This window comes from Anguilla anguilla, chromosome 10 (genome assembly GCF_013347855.1).
Source record: "Anguilla anguilla isolate fAngAng1 chromosome 10, fAngAng1.pri, whole genome shotgun sequence".
NCBI classification, from domain to species: Eukaryota; Metazoa; Chordata; class Actinopteri; order Anguilliformes; family Anguillidae; genus Anguilla; species Anguilla anguilla.
The window spans coordinates 43,039,556-43,059,555 of record NC_049210.1 but is presented as its reverse complement, the minus strand read 5'-3'; the positions used below and the strand labels follow the sequence as shown (position 1 = coordinate 43,059,555).

Below are 20,000 nucleotides of genomic sequence, written 5' to 3'. Positions count from 1 at the left end.
AATGAGTGTATGTTCGGTCTGCTGTGTTCTGTAAAATGTACCAAGGGACTCTCAACTGCAGCTTCTTGTTCAAATGCCCGGTGAAGCCAAACTGAACTGAAGACAAATAACATGACAATGTCTCCATCTGGTGGTGAACTTGAGGTACTATTTCCCTATTATCTCCTTCGGAAATCAGTGATTGATCTCCCAACCAGGATGCAGAGGTCTGTCTGGCTGTCTGTCTGTGAGTGGTTTTTAGAGTACATAAGTATGTATTTGACTGTATTGTTCAGAGTGTGAGTGTGTACAACAGTTTTTTTTAAAAATGTGTGTCCAAGGAACAATGTTTTTTAAGAGGGAAAAAAGGTGTGTCACACTAATGACTGCTATTAAGATTATGTGGGCCTGTGCATGTTTAATCATGTCAACTCGTGTGTGTATGTGTATGTGTGTGTATCTCTTGTCGCCGTGGTAACACTGAATAAAATTGACATCCACACTCTTTCTGTGTTCTGATCTTCACTGTGTCTGTCTCTCAGTGGACTGCAGGACAGTGCTACTGCTGCTGCTGCACTGGTTAGTCCCACTGCTGGTATCCGTCTCAAAACTCACTGCAGTGTCCCAGGGCATCCACCAGAGGGAGCCAGAGTCCCACTGCAGTGCCGTAAACCAATCCACAATGGTAATTACTAGAGTGGCTACACAGTATCTGCCCCTCGAAAAAGATCAGGGGTAGCAATGTCACTTGAGCCAGATTAGTCTTTAAATCAACGGCCTCGCACTTAATTACTCAATTTCTCCTAATCGGCCGCCAGTGTTGCTGCTTGTTGTGATGAGTCGCTGACTGAGCTCTTAAATGGGACGCAGTTCAGGTTTTTACAGAGCACGGATCGTACTCCTGAGGCTAGGAGCCGCGAAGTCAGGGTACACCTCACCTCGTCACGGTATAGCGCCCCCTCTGGTGGACCGAGGCTCTGCAGCCTGACTGCGGCGGCTGCGTGAGATGCGTGGTTCTGCAGTGGCTGCGCAGCTCAGCTGTCTGACTGCAGAGTGGGAAAAAGAAGGGGTGGCTGTTTTTTTTTCTTTTTCTTTTATCTTTCATGTCCTCATTTTCTTTGACCGCACTATTTCTCCTTTTCATCCTTTCCCTCCCTGCTTCCGTACTCATTCATCCTCATCTGCTCTTCCTCATCCCTCTGCTCTCCCTCCCTCGTTCTCTCTCTCCCTTGTTCTCTCTGCACTCCTTTCCTGTCTGCCGTCTCCATTCAAAATTTAAAATTAGAAAAATTCTAATTCCAGTTCTGTTGGTGAGCCAAAGGAGAGCTGCCAAACCAATTCTCTCCCTCCCTCCCTCCCTCTCTCTCCCACTCTCTCCCCACTCTATCATTTCTTTCTCTCTTTCTCTCCCCACTCTATCCTCTCTCTCTCTCTCTCTCTCTCTCTCTCTCTCCTCTTCTGCTATTCCCCCTATAATAATTATGACACACTCTGGGGTAGGTAACAGTGAATCAAGCACGTGCACACACACACACACACAGACACCCACACACACACACAAATACACACACACACACACACACACACACACTCATACAGTGATTGCACTGGCCTTCATGAACGGAACTGGGTGGAGAAAGAGGGAGGGAGAGAGAGAAAGAGAGAGAGAAAGAGAGAGAGGGAGATAAATAAAGACACAGAGAAGGAAAAAAAGACCTGAGGGCAGATGGGTTTTTCAAATGAACTGGAAGATGATGTGGGGTTCTGTGCTTTAGAGGAGGAGGTGGGGGGGGGGGGGGGGGGGGCTTTGACTTGTAGCCTCCCCATTATTCTGACATCAGACGTCCATTTCGAAATTAAATTAAACAGAATAAAAGTTATTTTATTGGAGATTTGGGGGCGTTTCTCACCTTTTAAACTTGTTTTTTTTAATTTTTTTTTATACCAGAACACATAAAATCCATCACCATTCTGGGCCGAACTGATCATTTGGAACCCGACTGAGGGGTGAAATTTCAGAGAGCAGAGGCGGGAGGGGGGGCCTTACGCCCGTGTCCTGAGATGCTTCGCCAGCGTCAGATACCGCCTGTCATGCTAATAACAGCTGAGTGAACCTGGAGTCCTGGAGAGAGAGAGAGAGAGAGAGAGAGAGAGAGAGAGAGAGAGAGAGAGAGAGAGAGAGAGAGAGAGAAAGCTGTAGGAAGGAAGGGGAGAGACAGAGATAGAAAGAGTCAGCGAAAGAGCAAGAACAAGACTTTGAAACGGGAAGCCTCAGCTTGCGCATGAGAGGCGCACTTAAAGAGACAGAGATGGAGGGAGTTTCAGAGAGAGAGATGGAGGGAGTTTGAGAGAGAGACATGGAGGGAGTTTGAGAGAGAGAGATGGAGGGAGTTTGAGAGAGAGACATGGAGGGAGTTTGAGAGAGAGAGATGGAGGGAGGTGTGCAGCCGTTCACTGAGGCTGTGTCGGGGTGAACGCCGCCGGACTCCTCTAAACCCCTCCGTCTCTCCCAGACGCGGGAGGAGAAGAGTGCGGAGAGGGAGGGAGGGAGGGAGGGACAGAGAAGCGGAGCGAGAGACCGGGAAGCAGAGAGAGACGAAAGAGGACTGAGCTTCGCACTCACCGGAGAAAGGGAGACAGAGAAAGAAAGGGAGAGGGAGAAAGAGAAAAGGGAGTGTAAACTGGGGTGAGTGCTTGTGTAAGCTGTTGTGACTTGTGCCGTCAATCTTGACTTGTCACTGAACCCCGGTCCTGTCCCCCCCCCGCCTCTCCCTCTCTATGTGACCCACTCGCATGTCCCTGTCCCCCCCCCCCGCCCAAATCCTCACTGTGCCCCCCCCCATTCCTCTGGCTCTGAAGGCCCCCTGTGCTGTGATCCCCCCCCCCCCCCAACCCCCGTGTTTTTGGGGTGTGGTGCTATTTGTCAGGTATAGCGCTCTTTGTGGGGTGTGGAGCTGTTTGTGGGGTGTGGGGCTGTTTGTGAGGTATAACGCTCTTTGTTGGGTGTGGAGCTGTTTGTGGGGTATAGCGCTCTTTCTGGGGTGTGGGGCCGTTTGTGGGGTGTGGGGCTGTTTGTGAGGTATAGCGCTCTTTGTGGGGTGTGGGGCTGTTTGTGGGGTATAGCGCTCTTTGTTGGGTGTGGGGCTGTTTGGGGGGTATAGCGCTCTTTGTGGGGTGTGGAGCTGTTTGTGGGGTATAGCGCTGTTTGTTGGGTGTGGCGCTTCATCATCCTCACCTTCATCATGTTTGTCAGAAGGACGGTCGGCTATGGTCAGCAGACAGCAGGACCGCCTCTGGACCGCGGCGCACCGTGACCAGGCCCGGCCCGCGACCGTGCGGTCGGCTCTGCTGGACCGGAACACCCCGCGCCCCCGCCGCGCGCACCGCGTCCGCTTCCAGGACCTGGAGGAGGACGACGCCGGGGGCGTGGCTCCGGGGGGGCGGGCCGTCCCCGAGCGCCACAGGCTGGGGGCGGGGCCGGGGAGCCCCCACCCAAACCGCAAGAGCCCCCCGGGGGGCGCCAGCAGCAGCTCCGCGGCGGTGGGCGTGGTGCGGGAGGACGTGGCGGGACCCGCAGGTGGCGTGGCGACCGTTTTGGCGAGGGTGCCCCCCCACCCCCTCGCGCCGGGCCCCGCCCGCCGGCCCCTGGCCCCTCCCCCTCCCCTGCCCCTGTCTGTCACTCGAACCCACAGCCACAGCCTGGAGGACGTCATCGGGACGGAGGGCCCTGAGGACAGAATGAAGAGGGCCACACCCAACCGCCCGCCCCGCCCCGTTGCAGCCCCACTGCAGCCAATCTCTCCGCCCCTCCCGCCACTGCGTACCGACTCCTCCCACTGCCCCCCGGTCTCCATGGTGACCGGGTCTAACGGCCCCGCCCAGATCAGGAGGCAGAGGCTGGGGAGGGCTCTGAGTGACCCGGGAAACGAAGACCCGCCCCGCCCAGCCCCGCCCCACGCTGCCCCGCCCCGCCCAGCCCCGCCCCACGCTGCCCCGCCCCACACTCTCCCACCCTGCGTAGCTCCGCCCACTGCAGAGAACACAGAGAGAGGGGTGGGAAGGGGGGCAGTCAAGCAGACACAGCTGCCCCTCCCACCCCTGCCCCCTCCCCCTCCGCCTTACTGCTCTGCCAAAGAAGGTTCCTGCAGGGCACACCGAAATCACAGTCCTCCTATGCCCCGCCCACCTTACACTCCCCCCGTGCCACGCCCGCATAGCACGCCTCCAACCCCAAGCAAGGTGGCCCCTGCACGGGGGGGCAGCGAGAGGGAAAAGTGGGGAGGGAGGATCACAAACACCCTTAACCCCGCCCCAAACCCGAACCCCGCCCCGCGCCAGCAGTCCGATGACTCACGCGGGACTGTAGACCCGCCACTGACCCCAGATCAGGCCCGGACGCTGGAGGAGGTGGAGAGACTCCTGGGGGGCCTGGTGTCAGGGGACCGGGGGGGTGGGGGCCCCAAGGGGGGGCTGCTGGGGCCCCGGGGGCCCGCGCGTGACGTCCGGGGCCTGAAGACCCGGCTGCAGAGCCTGGAGGGCCTACTGGAGGCCAGCCACGACACCATCCGCCTGCTGCTGCACGCCGTCCAGGACCTGGAGCTGAAGGAGGGCCAATCAGAGCGGTGAGTCGCCCCGAGGGGGAGGGGCCACAGGCTGAAGTGGGGCCAATCAGAGTGGTGAGCCATACATGGGAGGAGGGGCTAGAGGTTGGAGTGGAGCCAGTGTGGTGAGTCATAAATTATTAATCTGTATTCATATTTTTATGGAGTTTGGGTGACTTTGGCAAGACCTATATATGCATTTCCCTGCATATATAGTTGCCAAAGAAGCAACTTGAATTTGAAAGATTATAAAATGGTGAGATATCGCTGTGATTGGCTGTTTGTGACCTCATCACTGCTTCGTTATTTCAGGAAAACGAGTTACAGGACCAGTCAGGAGGGACATGGAAACTCTACAGACAACTCCTGCGTCATCTACAGGTAGGACACGTCCACCACACCTGCAAGGACAACGTCCTCACAATGTCCTGATCTGTGTGTGTGTGTGTGTGTGTGTGTGCTTGTGCATGTATATGTGCATGTGCATGTGCGTCTGTTCACAGTAAGATGAAGATTTACTTGGAAGGAAACTCATCTTTCTTTCTCTCTCTGTTCCTCTCTTCCTCTTTCCCCGGGGGCCTATGTGAAAGACGGGATGGCAGTTCTCCGTATGTGACGTGGCAAAGCGGGCGAACGTTACTCATAATCTGGGTTATGAAACATCAGAATCGTCCATGCTACAGATATACGGCTTGCCTTTTTTTTTTTTTTTTTTAGGGAACTGTTCAGTCTAACCTCAATATGGCTATTGTCCTTAAGTCCGCACTGCTGACGCGTGTCAGGTTACGCAGAATTATGAAGATGAAGTGATGATACCGTAATAGATTTTAGCCGACGTGCCCTTCCTCGCCCCTCCTCTTCCTCTCGGTGTCTCTCTGGGTCTGATGGGGCAGCTGCCCCCACAGCAGTCAACCCAATGCACTCAGAGCCACTGGCTCCCGCCTCAGACTTTCATCTGAAAACTTTCATCTGGAACCCTCTGTTCCTTCTGCTCACTAGAGAAGCCACTCAGGCCAGGGCAGCTTCAGGCACTTTCTGGACACACACACACACACTCACACACTCTATTACGCGCACACACACACACACACACTGTATTACGCACACACACACACTCTATTACACACACACACACACTCACACACTCTATTATGCGCAGACACACACACACACACACACACACACACACTCTATTACGCACACACACACACACACACACTCTATTACACACAGACACACTCTCTCTCCAATACACACTCACACACACACACACTCTCGCCAATACATACACACTCACACACACATTCTATTACGCACACACACACTCACATACATACACACACACAAAACACACACACACACTCTCTCTCTCTCTCTAATACATGCACACACCCATAAACACACAGTCTATCAGGCACATACACACTCTCTCTCTTTCTCTAACACACACACACCCTCACATTCAAACACACACACACACACACACACACACACAAACTCTGTATATACACTATAAACAAACACAACTCAGAAGTGACATTTCTTCATTAAATCTTTTGCTTAATCACTTTCTTTCTCTTTCTGTCTCTCCAGTGTGGAAAATGACTTCAGGCTACAGGAGGGAAGTTTTACTCAGCGTTGGATGAAAGCAGATTCCCAAATCTCGGATCCCAGCTCCTCCCCGGCTATCCCCCCCATTCCTCCGAACTCTGACCCCTGTCAGGAGGAACCCTCCCTGCCGGCCCCACCCCCTTTCACGGACCGACCCCCCCACACAGGCCGATCCCCCCGCCCTGCCAGAAAGAGCAGGAGAAAGTGCTTCTGGTTCCTGTGAGAACCTTCAGGGGTTTCATCTGGAATTAGGAAGCTCCAATCAAAGGACACGCCCAAATTGTGTGAAAGACAGGACACGCCCATCAATGGACACACCCACAATATGCTGAAGGCGGGACGTGCCCCTCACTGGATACGCCCACATTTTGTGAGAGGCAGGACACGCCCACCAAAAGACACACCTGCAGTGGTCTGGAGACAAGACATTCCCACAAGGTACTGGCTGAAGGACACGCCCATCGAAGGACACTCCCACAGTGTACTGGCTGAAGGACACGCCCATCGAAGGACACTCCCACAAGGTACTGGCTGAAGGGCACGCCCATCAAAGGACTCTCCCACAAGGTACTGGCTGAAGGACACGCCCCCTAAAGCCACAACAATGGACAAAAAGAAGAACTGGGGAGAGAGGGAGATCTGCTGGGTAGGACAAGTGGAGAGGATGCAGGATGCAGGGAACACAGGAGCTGCACTTCTGGTTACTGTAGAGGATCTGTGGTGTTCTTGAAATGGTGACGAGGCTGTCTAACTCAATTATCAATCGGGAATAAAGCTGGAATTAAGTTGAGCAGTTAGGAATGCAAAGTCTCTCTCACTCTCACTCTCTTCACACACACGCGCGCGCGCACGCACAAACATAAAGTACACACCAGCTGTCAACCCATATGCACATATACCTCACCCACATACAAAAGCGCACCACACACAGACACACACAAACTGAAATACAAGACCCTGTCCTCATATGCACTTAAAAAAGGGGGGGGGGGGATTCTGTTTCACAGAAATGACGCATCTGCAAGATTTTAATTCTGTTTTCTTCCAGAACAGTTACTTTTAATTTTCTACAGAGCTAGACATCTGTTTCTGTTTCTTGTTCTTTTTTTTGTAATTCTAAGAAGATGTAAATATTCCATCAGAGCAGAAATTAAACTGTTGCTGGCCCTGGCAGCTTTCCTCGTTTGTTAAACTGCCACATTAGGAGGGTTTGAACATTACACCTATCAATTAGTGAAATTATCAATCACGAAAGCCATTGTCGCACATTAGAGACAATACAATATTAATGCGAAGAAATCCATTTGAATAATAGATTAAAAGAGAAACAAGGTGTGAGCTTCTGTCACAGTCTGCTTGGGAAAGTTCTGAGTTTAGATTACTCATGCCCAGACAGCTTGAGGGTTCCAGCAGCATGAATTGTCCTTTTGTTTTAATTAAATAATCTCTCCAGAGTTTCTTTCACTCCAAAGAAAAAGAAAAAAAAAACCACTGGATTTGTCCCAAGTGTTATTTACGCTGTTTCTGTGTTTCCATGGTTTCTAAACTTTAGAATTCATGCTCATCTCAGTGGTTAGAAACACTGAAGCACAGCGCACACTCACACACACACACACACACACACACACACAAACACACACACACACACATACTGTACACACATCCAGCTTAGCTCAGAGGGGCAGTCAGAGAGAGCAGGAAGCCAGTTAAGCATCATTTTATCAGCACTGTCACATCCTATGGAACTGGGGACCTGGAACTTTGTGTAATATCATATGTGCGTTTAACAAATCCACAGTTATAGTATTAGCTGGGAACGGCTGTTTCAGTAAGGCTTGTGTCCTTATGGGGAAAGAAATTATGAATGTGTTTAATGAAAAGAGGCCGTTTCTGTTGCCGTGCTGCTGCCGTGCGTGCGCGAGCGAGCGAGCGAGCTCGGAGGGAACAGGTGGGGGCGACTCACACTGTCCTGTAATCACAGTTCCAGGTGGCTGCGGGGGGGGGGGGGGGGGGGGGGGGGGGGATGATCACAGCATCCGGAATTGTGGGGGAAGCAAGGAGAGGGCGGGACTTCACATTGCAGTCACATGAACCGAGCAGTGAACTTTGCTTTGTTTGGGTGGGGGTGTCAAGGTGTCAATGCATGAATTGCGCCCACGTGCCAACCACACACACACACACACAAACACTCACATACACTCACACACAGGAGGGTCTGGAGAAGCACACAGCTCAGTTTCCAGGCCTCTGGGGCATTCACAGCACAATACTGCCCCCTGGAGTTGACAGAGAGAACTGACCATCAGCACCGATCAGTGGGACCGCTGGAAAGGCAAAAGGACGTTTGTCTCTCTCTCTGTGCAAATCAAAACGGCAGAACCCATTATAACCCAGACATCCAACACTAAAAAAAGGCACAGGGCTGAAAACTGGGTGTATTAAGCAGTTTTTGTCAATTGCAGGGTTTTAATATAACAAGAAAACCTGAATAGAATTCTATTTTGCCTATGTCTATTACGGTCACTGGCTTGTCACCCAGATTCACTGGTACACATTCACTATTCCACACACTCAACGAAACTCAGTAATCTCATAAGCAAAGTTTTTAAATCATACTCATTTATTAATAAAAATCATATTCATTTAAATAACAATTACTGTTCCCAATGTCTTACTGGAAATTTTTTTTTTTTAATAGTCAATGGACTTGCAATTTTTGCAGAAAAGCAAAAATTTTTAAAAGAGAAAAGAACCTTGGATAGCGAGCTGTGTCGGTCATCACAATGAAGGGTATTGTGGGAGATCTGGAGCATGTCCACTGGAGAACGGACCAGAGCACACTTCAGTGTAAGGCTGGTCTCTCTCAGACTAGTTCACCTGCTCGTCTTTATGTGTGTGTGTGTATGTATATGTGTGTGTGTATGTGTGCGTGTGTGTTATGTGTGTGTGTGTGTGTTCTACCACAGGGTCCAGGGGGGCTGGCGCAGGGGGAAGGAGGCGAGGGCAGACACATTGACTGGGATAGAGATCACCGCCCAGGGGAGGGACTGCCTCTGCAGCGAGCGGCGAATCATCATCCTGCAGAGAGAGGATCAACCAATCATCATTCTGCACAGAGAGGGGATCAACCAATCATCATCCCACACAGAGAGGGGATGGTAAAGGGGTGGTAAAGACAGAGACAAAGTTTACCATTGAGAAGGGGACGGTAAAAGGGAGGAGAGGCGGATGCTGTTCCAGTAGAAAGGTGGGCATTACACGTACCCGTCCCGTCCGAGGAGGAAGAGCGCTGGGATGCTGGGCCGGTCTGCCGTCCCGTCCGTGATCATGTCCAGGTACTGACTGTCATTGTCCGAGGCATCGTCTGCTATTAGCACCGCTCGTCCACCTGCCTCCTCCACAACCCGGGCCTTCCGCACAAAAGAGCACCCCCTGCAGGAGCGGAGGGCACATTACGGATATTCAGACGGACACGCACATTCACTTGCACTAATGAAACGGAGCTGCTGTTTTGGCATCCATTAAGGCATAATAAGGGTTAAATATTTAGGAAGGGGGGATGAGAGGGGGGGCAGGAAGGGAGACAGGTACAGAGTATCTGGTGAGTCCGTGGATGAGCGGTAGTGTAGTATACTGGGTAAACGACTGGTCTTGTCACCCAAAGGTTTGATTCCCAGGTAGGACACTACTGTTGTACCCTTGCGCAAGGTACTTAACCTGCGTTACTTCAGTGTGTATATCCAGCAGTATAAATGGATGCAACGCTATATAAAAGTTGTGTAAGTTGCTCTGGGTAAAAGCATCTGCTAAATGCCTGTAACGCAATGTATTGTAATGTAATGAGCGCATCCTACCCTCTCTCCAGCAGGGTAACCTGTCCCTCTATAAGGTCTTTGTTCTTGAGCTCAGAGCATCCGTCCACAGGCTCGGCCGGCACCAGGAAGATCTCATCGTATGAAGACGTCTGACGGCACAGGTACACTCACATTCAGTCTCCCAGAACACACTCTGAACCAGGGTGACATACAGGAGTGCACTCAGCTACAGTAGGTGAGAGAGCAGCACGTCACAGTGACCGTGCGTGTCTGCAGCCAGTGCCGAATGCAAATATATGAAAATACCTTCTTTTTTCCCCCCAAACAGAGAAGCAAGTAAGAGCTACGTTAGCAACCGTGTTCGCTGCCGGCTTTACTCACAAAATCGCTGCCAAAGTCACGCGCAGGAGCAGCGCTGAAAATGTAGCCAATGTCCGGGGGACTGAGGATTCTGAAATACAAGAGCTCATTTACCCCGAGAGCTGCGAGAAAGGGAGAGAGAGGGGGGTGGGGGGGTGGCAGCGAGTGAGCGGTTTTGAGAAAAGAGCTGTGAATATTATTTAGCCCAGAACTTTAGTAACGTCAGTTCAACATATAATCCTGCCAGCTGGGTCCCGTAACACGTGGACTCGCTGTCACGCTGTCAGGGACGAACTGTTTTCAAAAAGCTAGTTAACAGATCTGGGTCAGTCTACAACTCGCACATAACGACTGTTGTTTTGAGCACACGCCACGCTGCTCACTGTTAAATGAAATTAACCTGCTTGCTGTAGCAGGATAACTGGGGCAGTGGTTATCAAACAAGCAAGGCATCTCAAGTGGTCGTCTTGCTGACTATGCGCGCATTTACAGGTAATCTGCCATGCTATTTTACAAGTCGTATGCAGCTCCTCACCTGATATACGATGCAACTGCAGGAATATAGCTAGTCCAGCCACGAAAAGCCCAGCAACACTGTCCCACCCCATTTCAACACTTCGCCCGAGCTCTGCTTTTCTCAGCATATACCGGACAAGCTTCTCAGTCTCCAAAACGATCACGTCTCGAGCCTTCGTCCATCGCCTCAGAAGCAATCAACAACAGAGCACGGAAAGGCGGAAGTGCCCCCCTAAGAAAGGAGGGACCAAGGACTGAATAGCCTACTAAAGCAGAGAAATGATTGGTGAACAGGAATTTCCGCCAGGCTGCAAGGAGCCACAATAAAAACAAGGCACCACTAGTTTGAATCACTTCCGGTTAAATACTGCAGAAGTCATTGTAATCCGTTGTGATCGCAGGACCAGGGATTGCCATTCTCCATGAAGCTCGAGAACTCAAGTGGGTTACTCGAGGTATTGCAGTTAAGTAAGCCTCTCTTGCCGAAAAGCAAATTTCCCCATTGAAGTCCATTCAAAACTAGGAATTTACCCTGGCCAAATTAAATTATTTTGAACAGCAATTTTAAACTTTACAGTTTCTTCACACCAAAATAACTACAATCACTGGTAACCCTGGTAGAAGCGGGAAACTTTTTAAAAATTTTTATAACAAACTTTATTGAACAATTATTTACATGCAGAAAGTACCATCGCTTGTATCAAAAACCACCAGACACATATCCAAGATAATAACACATCCCACCCTCTCCAGTTCCTATGTACTCTATGACAGTGAACCAGGATTAGGAGCCCTGGTTTGAACAGCCCTGTTATTTCTTAGCTGGAAACCAATATACCCAAAATTGTTGAAAACCGGCCTGGAAGGCATCTTTAATAAGGTTTTAATTGTGTTTAAGAGATTATTGCAACATACAGTAAACAGGGACTGGCTCATGATTGCATAGAAGTTCAGCAGGCAAAAAAAAACTGGGTAAATGCCTGATATGTTGTGTTAATTGTTTACCATTTAAGACCAATAAGACAACAAGAATGTAATGAACACAAGTGTATATATTTTTGACATTACCAATTTAAAATTAAGTGCACTTTGCAAATGACCAAATATAATTATATGCAACAATAATGATGCATATGTGTAACTATCTATATGATGATACAAGGTGCGATGATGCAATCTTTCGAACAATTGTCCGTTTGAATTTTAAAAGGTAACTACTGTTTTATACCATCCCAATTGGCTATCTACTGTTTGTTATCTCTATCTGGACATCTCTTCCTCCCCTTCCTCTTCCTCTGGCAGATGACAGCATCATTTTTTCTGAAAGACAGGGAAACTGTCTCTCCACTCATTGCTCTGTCCTTACGTTTGTTAGTTCGTCTTGTCACCTGTGCAGAAATAACAGGACACAGTACATTTATAAGATTATTTATTTGCTATAATAATAATAATAATAATAATGTCATAAAGTTTTTTCATGCATGTTGAAAGTATATTCAAAACGAGTAGAAAAAGTTACAATAAGACAAAAGGAAAAACAACTAATAAAAGTAATACAATAAACTTGATTAAAATATTGACTTTTGTTTATTTGTTTGTTGGCATTTTTTTTTTGTCACATTCTAATACGTTTCAGCAGAGACTCATATCCAGAGCGGCTTGCACGTATGTGCACTCAATAGTTTTACGACCATCAGCTGTCCTCACTAATATATTCAGCATCGCTGACTGCATATGCAATGTGAAATGAAGAGAATTCAAGTTTCTTCTTGATGAAGACTAATTGTATGAAGTTTTTCAGTGTGCACATGCACATGCGCATACGCATGCTCAACCTCACACATGTGGATGCACGTGCGGCGCATGCATCCCTGACCTGGGACAAATACGTATTTGAAATACTTCAGCTCTTTAGATGCTGGTAATATCTGAATATTTGTCTGCAGATTTCTGATCATTCACAGCGAAACATGGTTACGAATACAAATGTACAATCAAATGAAATAAGAATTTTGTTTCTTAAATTTGAAAATTTGTTTCTTGAAAAAATTGTCAGTAATCTGCAGGAATTTTACTGGTGACTATGAAGGGTAAAGAATTTCAGATATTTGACCTATGTGTCACGCATATTTGTGCAAAACCTTTGTTATCACAGGAAGTGGCAAAAGTCAGATCAGGCCATTATCAGCTTGTCTGATCACACTGAACCCACAGAGAATGCAGCTGTGCATATGTGCAAAACAAGCATTGTGTGTGTGTGTGTGTGCATGCATGTGTGTGTGTGTATGTGTGTGCATGCATGTGCGTGTGTGCATGTGCATGCTTGCCTGTGTGTGTGTGTGAGTGCATGTGTGTGTGTGTACATGCATGTATGCATATGTGTGTGCGTGCATGTGTGTGAGTGTGTGTGCATGTGCATGCATGCGTGTGTGTGTGTGCATGTGTATCCATGCATGCATTTGTGTGCGAGTGTGTGTGTGTGCATTCATACATGCATGTTTGCGTGTGTATGTATGTGCATGTGTGTTCATGCATGTATGTGTGTGTGTGTGTGTGTGCATATGCGTGCATGCGTGTGTGTGTGTGTGTGGGTGACAGGAAAATACACAGATTCTATTACGGGCAAAATAAGAATCAGATCACCATGTCTGGCTTTAGCATGTATGATTACAGACAGCTCAGCACTGGCCTGATTACAGACAGACTGCTGTACATTGCTCCGATTACAGATCTGTTTTTTGGTGACTGGGTGTTCGGTGAGTCGGTGATCGCACAAGATTAAAAAAAACATCAGAAGTCAGTCGGAGAGGGAAATACAAACACCCTTTAATAGCATGCACTGAGCAGACAGCTTAAATAAGTAACAGAACCCAGCCCCAGGCAAAACTAACAGAGAACCCGGTGACAGAGAACCTAGCACAGTAAACCCGTAACAGAGAACCCAGTAACAGAGAACCCAGTGCAGAGAACCCGGTGCAGAGAACCCGGTGCAGAGAACCCGGTAACAGAGAACCCGGTAACAGAGAACCCGGTAACAGAGAACCCAGTAGCAGAGACCCAACCTCTGCAAGTTCATTCCAACCTCAACTGCAATCCCAGAATTCAACAGCTTGTTGAAATTCTGGGATTGCAGTTGAGGTTGGAATGAAAACCAGCATACACAGTGGTCCCCCAGGACCGAGTTTGAGAACCACAGCACTAAGGCACCAAGACAATGGCCAGCTTAATTCTCACACTTTTAGCTTATGAGCTCATGGGGTAGGCAAGGCCAAATGGCGTGGAGGGCGGTTTGAGACTGTTCACTCAAAACCATCACATTTCATTACTATTCATCCTTGAAATTAGTCATTGTTACTTGTTTTCATAGCTTATGCAATATCTTTCATAGCATTTTAAGACTTAGGTTGAATGGGTGGGTCACAATAATCAAATTTCCACAGTACGACCAAAAAGTATAATTCCAGTGGTAATGGTGGTCAAATTAGTACAGCCGTTATCTCCACATGGTGGAGGATTAACTGAACTAGTGATAAATATAAATAAAATGTTGTTGTTTTTTCATAATTAACACAAGTAAAATGTGTGCTGTGTTTTTAAGGCTCTATTGAAGATAAAACACACTGAATTGTAAAAATGCATTCAAGCTAAAGGCTAGAACTCGATTAAACAACATCCCCCTCTAATCCCCTGACATGGTACAGTCCACAGGTGATCCACAATTTGAGCCATACCATGGAGTCTGATGCACAGGGTGTGATGATGGTAGCAGCAACAACGTAATACAAGCAGGTGTAATTATTTAGTGGACAGTTAAATCTATGTCAGCCTCAGTCAAAACAGCCTCCAGTGAGATAGCTTATATCACTTGAATAAATATACAAATAAATAAATATTCAAAAAATAACCCGATTCCAACCTGAGTTGGAATGATTTAGAGCTGCTTATTATTGGATTACTGCCACAGATTTTTTTTTTTTTTTAAATGGCCACTTCTGCAGCGGGTAATCAGTACAGCCAGTTCTGTGTAAATAAGGTGTCTGTCATATTGAGCGGAGAGAGAGAGAGTGAGAGACCGAGAGAGAGAGGGAGGAAGAAGAAGGAGGGAGATGGAGGTTAGTGGGTTACATTTTTCCAGGGGCTCCACTCGCTCCAGGCAGAGGGGGTGAGGGGGTCCCGGGACCGAGCGCGAAGCCTGCTGACCTTCTGCGTGATCACACCGCTGGTCACACGCTCCGTCTGGAGGGGGGGGGGGGGGCAGCACTGTCAATCATCGTGCGTGGTTGTGTTTCCCGAAATTTAATATTGGACTTTCAAATGGAAATCCAATTCATTAAGGGGTTAAAAAAAAAATTAGAGGCGTTATGAACAGCATTGTGTATGTGTATGTGTGTGCGTGTGTGTATGTGTATGTGTGTGCGTGTGTGTGCGTTTGCGTTTGCGTGTGTGTGTGTGTGTGTGTGTGTGTGTGTGTGTGTGTATGTGTATGTATGTGTGTGTGTGTGTGGCCGGATGCAGGTATCCTCACCTTGCCATTGTCCTTGTTGATGAACTCAATCTCGTGCTCCAGGGGGAAGTAGCTGACTGGCTGAGCCCAGCTAACAGGGGGCTGGACTGTCACTCTGAGGGCGTTCCCCGCCCGCTCACACGTCACCGTCTGGGGCGGATCGGGCTGGACTGGGGGGCAAGGGGGGGGGGGGGGGGGGATCAGACAGTGCTGTCTCTCTCCCTTTCCCCAGTACACATCTGTGCATTTACCCTTTCATCAGTGCACCTCAGTGCATTCACCCTTTCATCAGTGCACCTCAGTGCATTCACCCTTTCATCAGTGCACCTCAGTGCATTCACCCTTTCATCAGTACACATCTGTGCATTCACCCTTTCACCAGTACACATCTGTGCATTCACCATCTCATCAGTGCACCTCAGTGCATTCACCCTTTCATCAGTACACTTCTGTGCATTCACCATCTCATCAGTGCACCTCAGTGCATTCACCCTTTCATCAGTACACATCTGTGCATTCACCATCTCATCAGTGCACCTCAGTGCATGCACCCTTTCACCAGTACACATCTGTGCATTCACCATCTCATCAGTGCAACCTCTTGTTGTTGGTTTTACATGTGCTAAATGTCTTAGTAAACCCTTTCTCAGGTAGAGTCCTGTGAAGTTATGAAACATGCGCTCACCAATATCACGCAGGTAGAATTGAATGGTCTTTTTCAGGTACTGATTGCTGTTCGCAGCCTCTGCTGTCACCACCAGGGCGGCGCTCTCCTCAGCGAACGGGGAGTAGGAGAGGGGCAGGGTGAACTGGAAATGGTTCTGTGCAGTGGGGGCATAATGCCATTGAGTGGGCTGCTGGCCGTAACTATGGGAGATGGGAGAGACAGAGAATCAGCATGGATGTTTTATGTAGCAGTGCGTTTGTGTGTGTATGTGTGAGTGTGTATATCTGTGTGTGTGTGCCTGTGTGTGTGTGTGTGTGCATTACCGATGGAAGCTCAGTCTGGCTGCAGTGAATCCGGATGCAGACAAACGGCAGGTGAAGGAACAGCTATACGTCCGAGTGGAGCAGGAGAGGGAGTCTGCAGAGAGAGAGAGACAAAGAGAGGGTGAGAGAGAGAGAAAGAGAGAGAGAAAGAGATCACTGAATCAGGTCTCCATTCCATGGATCCTCCTGTCATTTCTGTTACTCTTCCTATGTTCTCTGCTCTCACCTCTTTCTTCTTCCTGATCTTCCTCATCCTCCTCCTCCTCATCCTCCACATCACTATCATAGGATTCCTCTTCCTCAGCCTCCAGGAGCAGATAGGTGTGGTCCAGCTTGCGCCCCTCCCCCCAGCAGCTGTACTCCCCAGCATCGGGCGTGTCCAGTTTGTGTAGGAAGAGCCTTAGCCCAGTGATGCTGACAAATCTAGACTCTTTCAATATCTTCTCCTTGCCCTGCAGCTTCTGCTTCCAGGTCACCTGACCCTGGAAGTCCGTGTGACAGGTGAGATTAACGGAAGCGCCCTTCTGGCTGACCTGTACTGTGGACACACACACACACACACACAAACACGCGGTTTATTGATTTAATCGTAGGCCTGCAGCTGAAATGGACAATGCCAAGTGGTACGCCTGGTCATTGAAACAAAGAAAATGAAGTGTTCAAGGTGAAAATAAATGGAGTTGAGCCAGACTTACTCTTTGTTAGTACACTATTAGTTGGAACAGAAAACTCCAGGGCTGAGAACCACTGGCTCAAAGCACCTGTCACCTGTCACCTGTCGCTTTGTGAAAGAGCAAAGGTGTGGCTCTCAGGTTCTGACTCTTACTTTTCTTGGGGAATTCATTCAGGCTGCAGACCATGGAGATGCACACGGCCACAATCAGGGAAACCCAGGGTGACAGATACATCTGAGAGAGAGAGAGAGAGAGAGAGAGACAGAGGGAGAGAGACTGTTATAACATAACCCTCTACCCTTATGTATGTGTGAGAGAACCCTAACCCTAACCCTAACCCTATCCCTAACCCTAACCCTATCCCTAACCCTAACCCTATCCCTATCCCTAACCCGCTACCCTCTACCCTCTACCCTTATGTATGTGTGAGAGAAATAATGCCACCCATCCCAACAAGCAACAAAATGCCCCCCACCCCCCCACACACAAACAAATACACGCACACACACCCACACAAGGATTCTGTGTTTTGTCCTTTTTTTTCCATACCGCAGATGACTGGGCTGTGTGCATAAAGGGGTTTTCCCTTGTTGTTAAATGCAAATTTGTTGGTTTTTTTTGTTTTTCTTTCTTTTTCTACAACAGATGAACGTATAATAAAGGTACAAAGTGACCTTTGTGGCCAAGCAGTCACGGGGAAACTTTATATATCTTTCACAAATAGTCACTTCACATCGCGATGACCACAGAGATGACGTTTGTTGGAGGTGAGACGCTGACACAGCTGGGTTGCTTACTCATGTGATACCACAGAGCACTACTGTACCACAGCCACCGAAAACCACACAATATCCCTCCAAGTCTGCTACGCCGCAAACACTGCTACAGGTGTATCCATAAACAACCCAAAAATGTTGGTGACAAACCCACTGAGTTTGAAGGGTCAATGAATCCTTCTCTGTCCACACTATTCCACACTAGAACATTCTCAGCGCTGATCCACTCTCAACAGAACGTTCTTCTCTCCGCACTGCTCCACTCTGAAAGAGCATTCTATTTCCACTCTAATGGAACATTCTGCATCTGAAAAGCTCCACTCGTACAGAACAATCCATATCCACAACGCTCCACTCTAACACAAGCTTCAACATCCGCACAATTCCATTCTAGAGCATTCTATATCTACACAATTCCACACTGCTGTAGCTTATGTAAAAATATATTGCTCCTTAGATCTGTCCATTTGTTTTATTATTTCATTCTCATGAGGAAATAATGGTGTATCTGTTCACCCGAAACAAACACAGATCTTACTGGATTGTATACTGATTAAAAGTCACATAGGACCAGAAAATAATAAACCAAAACCTGTGAGATGAAAGTAGACAAACAAAATCTGCATTATCTAAAGTGTTCAGTAAAATGATAACATCACATTATCTGAGCTTTTTGTGTTATTTCTCATGTTGACAAAACCTTGATATTGTAGCTTTAGATCTTGGTGGTTGCATGAAAGACAATGCAGAGGACTCGTATCAAGATCTAACTGAGAAAAAGTTGACTTTTCCCATATACATTTCTCAAGAAAAAAAAAACCTGAGAAACATGAGACGTATGTCGTAGGTTCTACCTCCTGCCGATATGTTTTTGGTCTAAGAGATGTGCCTCACTACATACAGGACCCCTCAGATACAACTGCAGTTCATGGCGCTATATGGTGCCATAAGTCCCAAATGACATGTGGAACATCAGGTAATTCCCATTTGGAGTTTTTCACACTCATTTAACATCAGACAAAATGCAAAAACAACTAAATAAAGTGAAACACGCTATCTACAGAGTTGCGGAGCAGTTTAACTACATGTAGATGAACTAGTTGTTTAATTATAGCAGTTTGCTGGTAGTTCAACCACATTCAAAATTGTGTAGTGGTTGTAGTTGTTAATTACTTTTTTGTTGTTGTCATTTTAAGGTGTAGTTCACTACAGGAACTACCAACTATTTTTGACCCCAAAATATTTTCTTTCCAAACCCATTTGTGTGACAGGATACTTCGCTCTACTATGGTTGCCGACAGTCGACTACCAATTGCCACACATTGCTGTTCTCCCCTTGTGCAAAAAAGAAGGTACTGCCTGTGCACACACGTCATATCTGGGGAACGTGATGATACTTAAAAAAAAAAAAAAATTATTTTGATACATTTCTCTTTAAGTAACTTGGCTGCAGCTCAACTACTCTGACTGTGAAGTAACTGGTAGTTTGCACAACTGGGCATTCAGAGTAGTTCCCCACGCACCCTAAATGTGCTGATGGTGAAAAAAAGAGAAGTACAAAAAACCAAATACTTATCAAAAAATAGTCATAATCTCCACTATACACATTACAATCAAATAAATAAAAAAAATAAGGATTATGGATAATATATTTTAATGTTAATGTTCAAATAGAAAAATCACCATTTACCATAGAAATAATATTTACAAATCGTGTAAAATTGCTCTGCTCATTATTAGGTCTCCAAACATTTATTTATTACGTGGAAGAACTATTCAAGCTCGTGTAATGAATATTGAATTATACTGAAATACTGAATTAATTAATTCATTAAATTGAATGAATAGATCAATAAATCTAACTCAATCTGACAATAAATTCGCCAGAGCAAATAATTAGGTCCTGACATCCCTATAGACCCAACTCCCGTCCATACCTTGAGCTCTGCGCAGTCTGTTCAGTTTTTTTGCGGAGTTGAGCGGACGGCTGTAGAATCGTAGCGACTGTGCCTCATCGCTGAGCGTGACACGCGTATATATCAAGGGTCCCACCTACACAGTGCCTATTAACACGAGCGCACGTGGGGCAAATTCCTAGAAAGTGTATTCGTGTCGCCGGGGCTGGGTGCGGGGAAATTTTAGGACAGATGTATGATATTCGTAATCGAAATTAA

At 47.6% G+C, this 20,000-nt stretch overlaps 4 protein-coding genes across 5 annotated transcripts in view; 2 read left to right on the top strand and 2 right to left on the bottom strand.

The window, feature by feature from the left end:
• The first annotated feature begins 2,542 nt into the window (after positions 1–2,542).
• LOC118237158 (proline-rich receptor-like protein kinase PERK9) lies at positions 2,543–4,000 on the top strand. The gene is made up of 3 exons (XM_035435623.1): positions 2,543–2,665; positions 3,233–3,924; positions 3,956–4,000. The coding sequence occupies exons 2-3, from the start codon at positions 3,247–3,249 to the stop codon at positions 3,998–4,000; spliced, it is 723 nt and encodes a 240-aa protein (XP_035291514.1). The 5' UTR covers positions 2,543–2,665; positions 3,233–3,246.
• Positions 4,001–4,112: 112 nt separating this feature from the next.
• Positions 4,113–6,992, top strand: LOC118237228 (protein INSYN2B-like). The gene is made up of 3 exons (XM_035435729.1): positions 4,113–4,601; positions 4,893–4,961; positions 6,174–6,992. Exons 1-3 carry the CDS (start codon positions 4,153–4,155, stop codon positions 6,412–6,414), a joined length of 759 nt encoding a protein of 252 aa, XP_035291620.1. The 5' UTR covers positions 4,113–4,152; the 3' UTR covers positions 6,415–6,992.
• Positions 6,993–8,793: 1,801 nt separating this feature from the next.
• On the bottom strand, positions 8,794–11,130 carry LOC118237229 (protease-associated domain-containing protein 1-like). Its single transcript, XM_035435730.1, has 5 exons — positions 10,902–11,130; positions 10,388–10,488; positions 10,046–10,155; positions 9,456–9,623; positions 8,794–9,269 (listed from the first exon to the last, which is right to left on the bottom strand). The coding sequence occupies exons 1-5, from the start codon at positions 11,008–11,010 to the stop codon at positions 9,149–9,151; spliced, it is 609 nt and encodes a 202-aa protein (XP_035291621.1). The 5' UTR covers positions 11,011–11,130; the 3' UTR covers positions 8,794–9,148.
• A 417-nt stretch (positions 11,131–11,547) lies between these two features.
• Positions 11,548–20,000, bottom strand: part of si:dkey-88e18.2 (interleukin-12 subunit beta) — an 18,909-nt gene continuing 10,456 nt past the window's right edge. The window contains exons 3-9 of one of the 2 annotated variants that reach the window (XM_035435584.1): positions 17,203–17,284; positions 16,603–16,914; positions 16,377–16,470; positions 16,072–16,253; positions 15,408–15,556; positions 15,008–15,118; positions 11,548–12,270 (exon numbers count right to left, since the gene is read on the bottom strand). In XM_035435584.1, coding sequence (XP_035291475.1) covers positions 12,127–12,270; positions 15,008–15,118; positions 15,408–15,556; positions 16,072–16,253; positions 16,377–16,470; positions 16,603–16,914; positions 17,203–17,284 — 1,074 coding nt within the window. In that variant the 3' untranslated portion in view covers positions 11,548–12,126. Of the gene's footprint in view, positions 12,271–14,840; positions 15,119–15,407; positions 15,557–16,071; positions 16,254–16,376; positions 16,471–16,602; positions 16,915–17,202; positions 17,285–20,000 lie in introns of those variants that run through there. The other variant, XM_035435585.1, reaches the window with a different exon arrangement.

Bases quoted from the DNA above. Each gene is read 5' to 3' on its own strand.
- LOC118237158 (XM_035435623.1), top strand. From the start codon at position 3,247: ATGGTCAGCAGACAGCAGGACCGCCTCTGGACCGCGGCGCACCGTGAC. The intron at 3,925-3,955 runs GCCCCGCCCCAC...CGCCCCGCCCAG, and splicing joins ACGAAGACCCGCCCCGCCCA to CCCCGCCCCACGCTGCCCCG.
- LOC118237228 (XM_035435729.1), top strand. From the start codon at position 4,153: ATGCCCCGCCCACCTTACACTCCCCCCGTGCCACGCCCGCATAGCACG. The intron at 4,602-4,892 runs GTGAGTCGCCCC...TCGTTATTTCAG, and splicing joins AAGGAGGGCCAATCAGAGCG to GAAAACGAGTTACAGGACCA. The intron at 4,962-6,173 runs GTAGGACACGTC...CTGTCTCTCCAG, and splicing joins AACTCCTGCGTCATCTACAG to TGTGGAAAATGACTTCAGGC.
- LOC118237229 (XM_035435730.1), bottom strand. From the start codon at position 11,010: ATGCTGAGAAAAGCAGAGCTCGGGCGAAGTGTTGAAATGGGGTGGGAC. The intron at 10,156-10,387 runs GTGAGTAAAGCC...CTGTGCCGTCAG, and splicing joins GTGACTTTGGCAGCGATTTT to ACGTCTTCATACGATGAGAT. The intron at 9,624-10,045 runs GTAGGATGCGCT...CCGCTCCTGCAG, and splicing joins GTTACCCTGCTGGAGAGAGG to GGGGTGCTCTTTTGTGCGGA.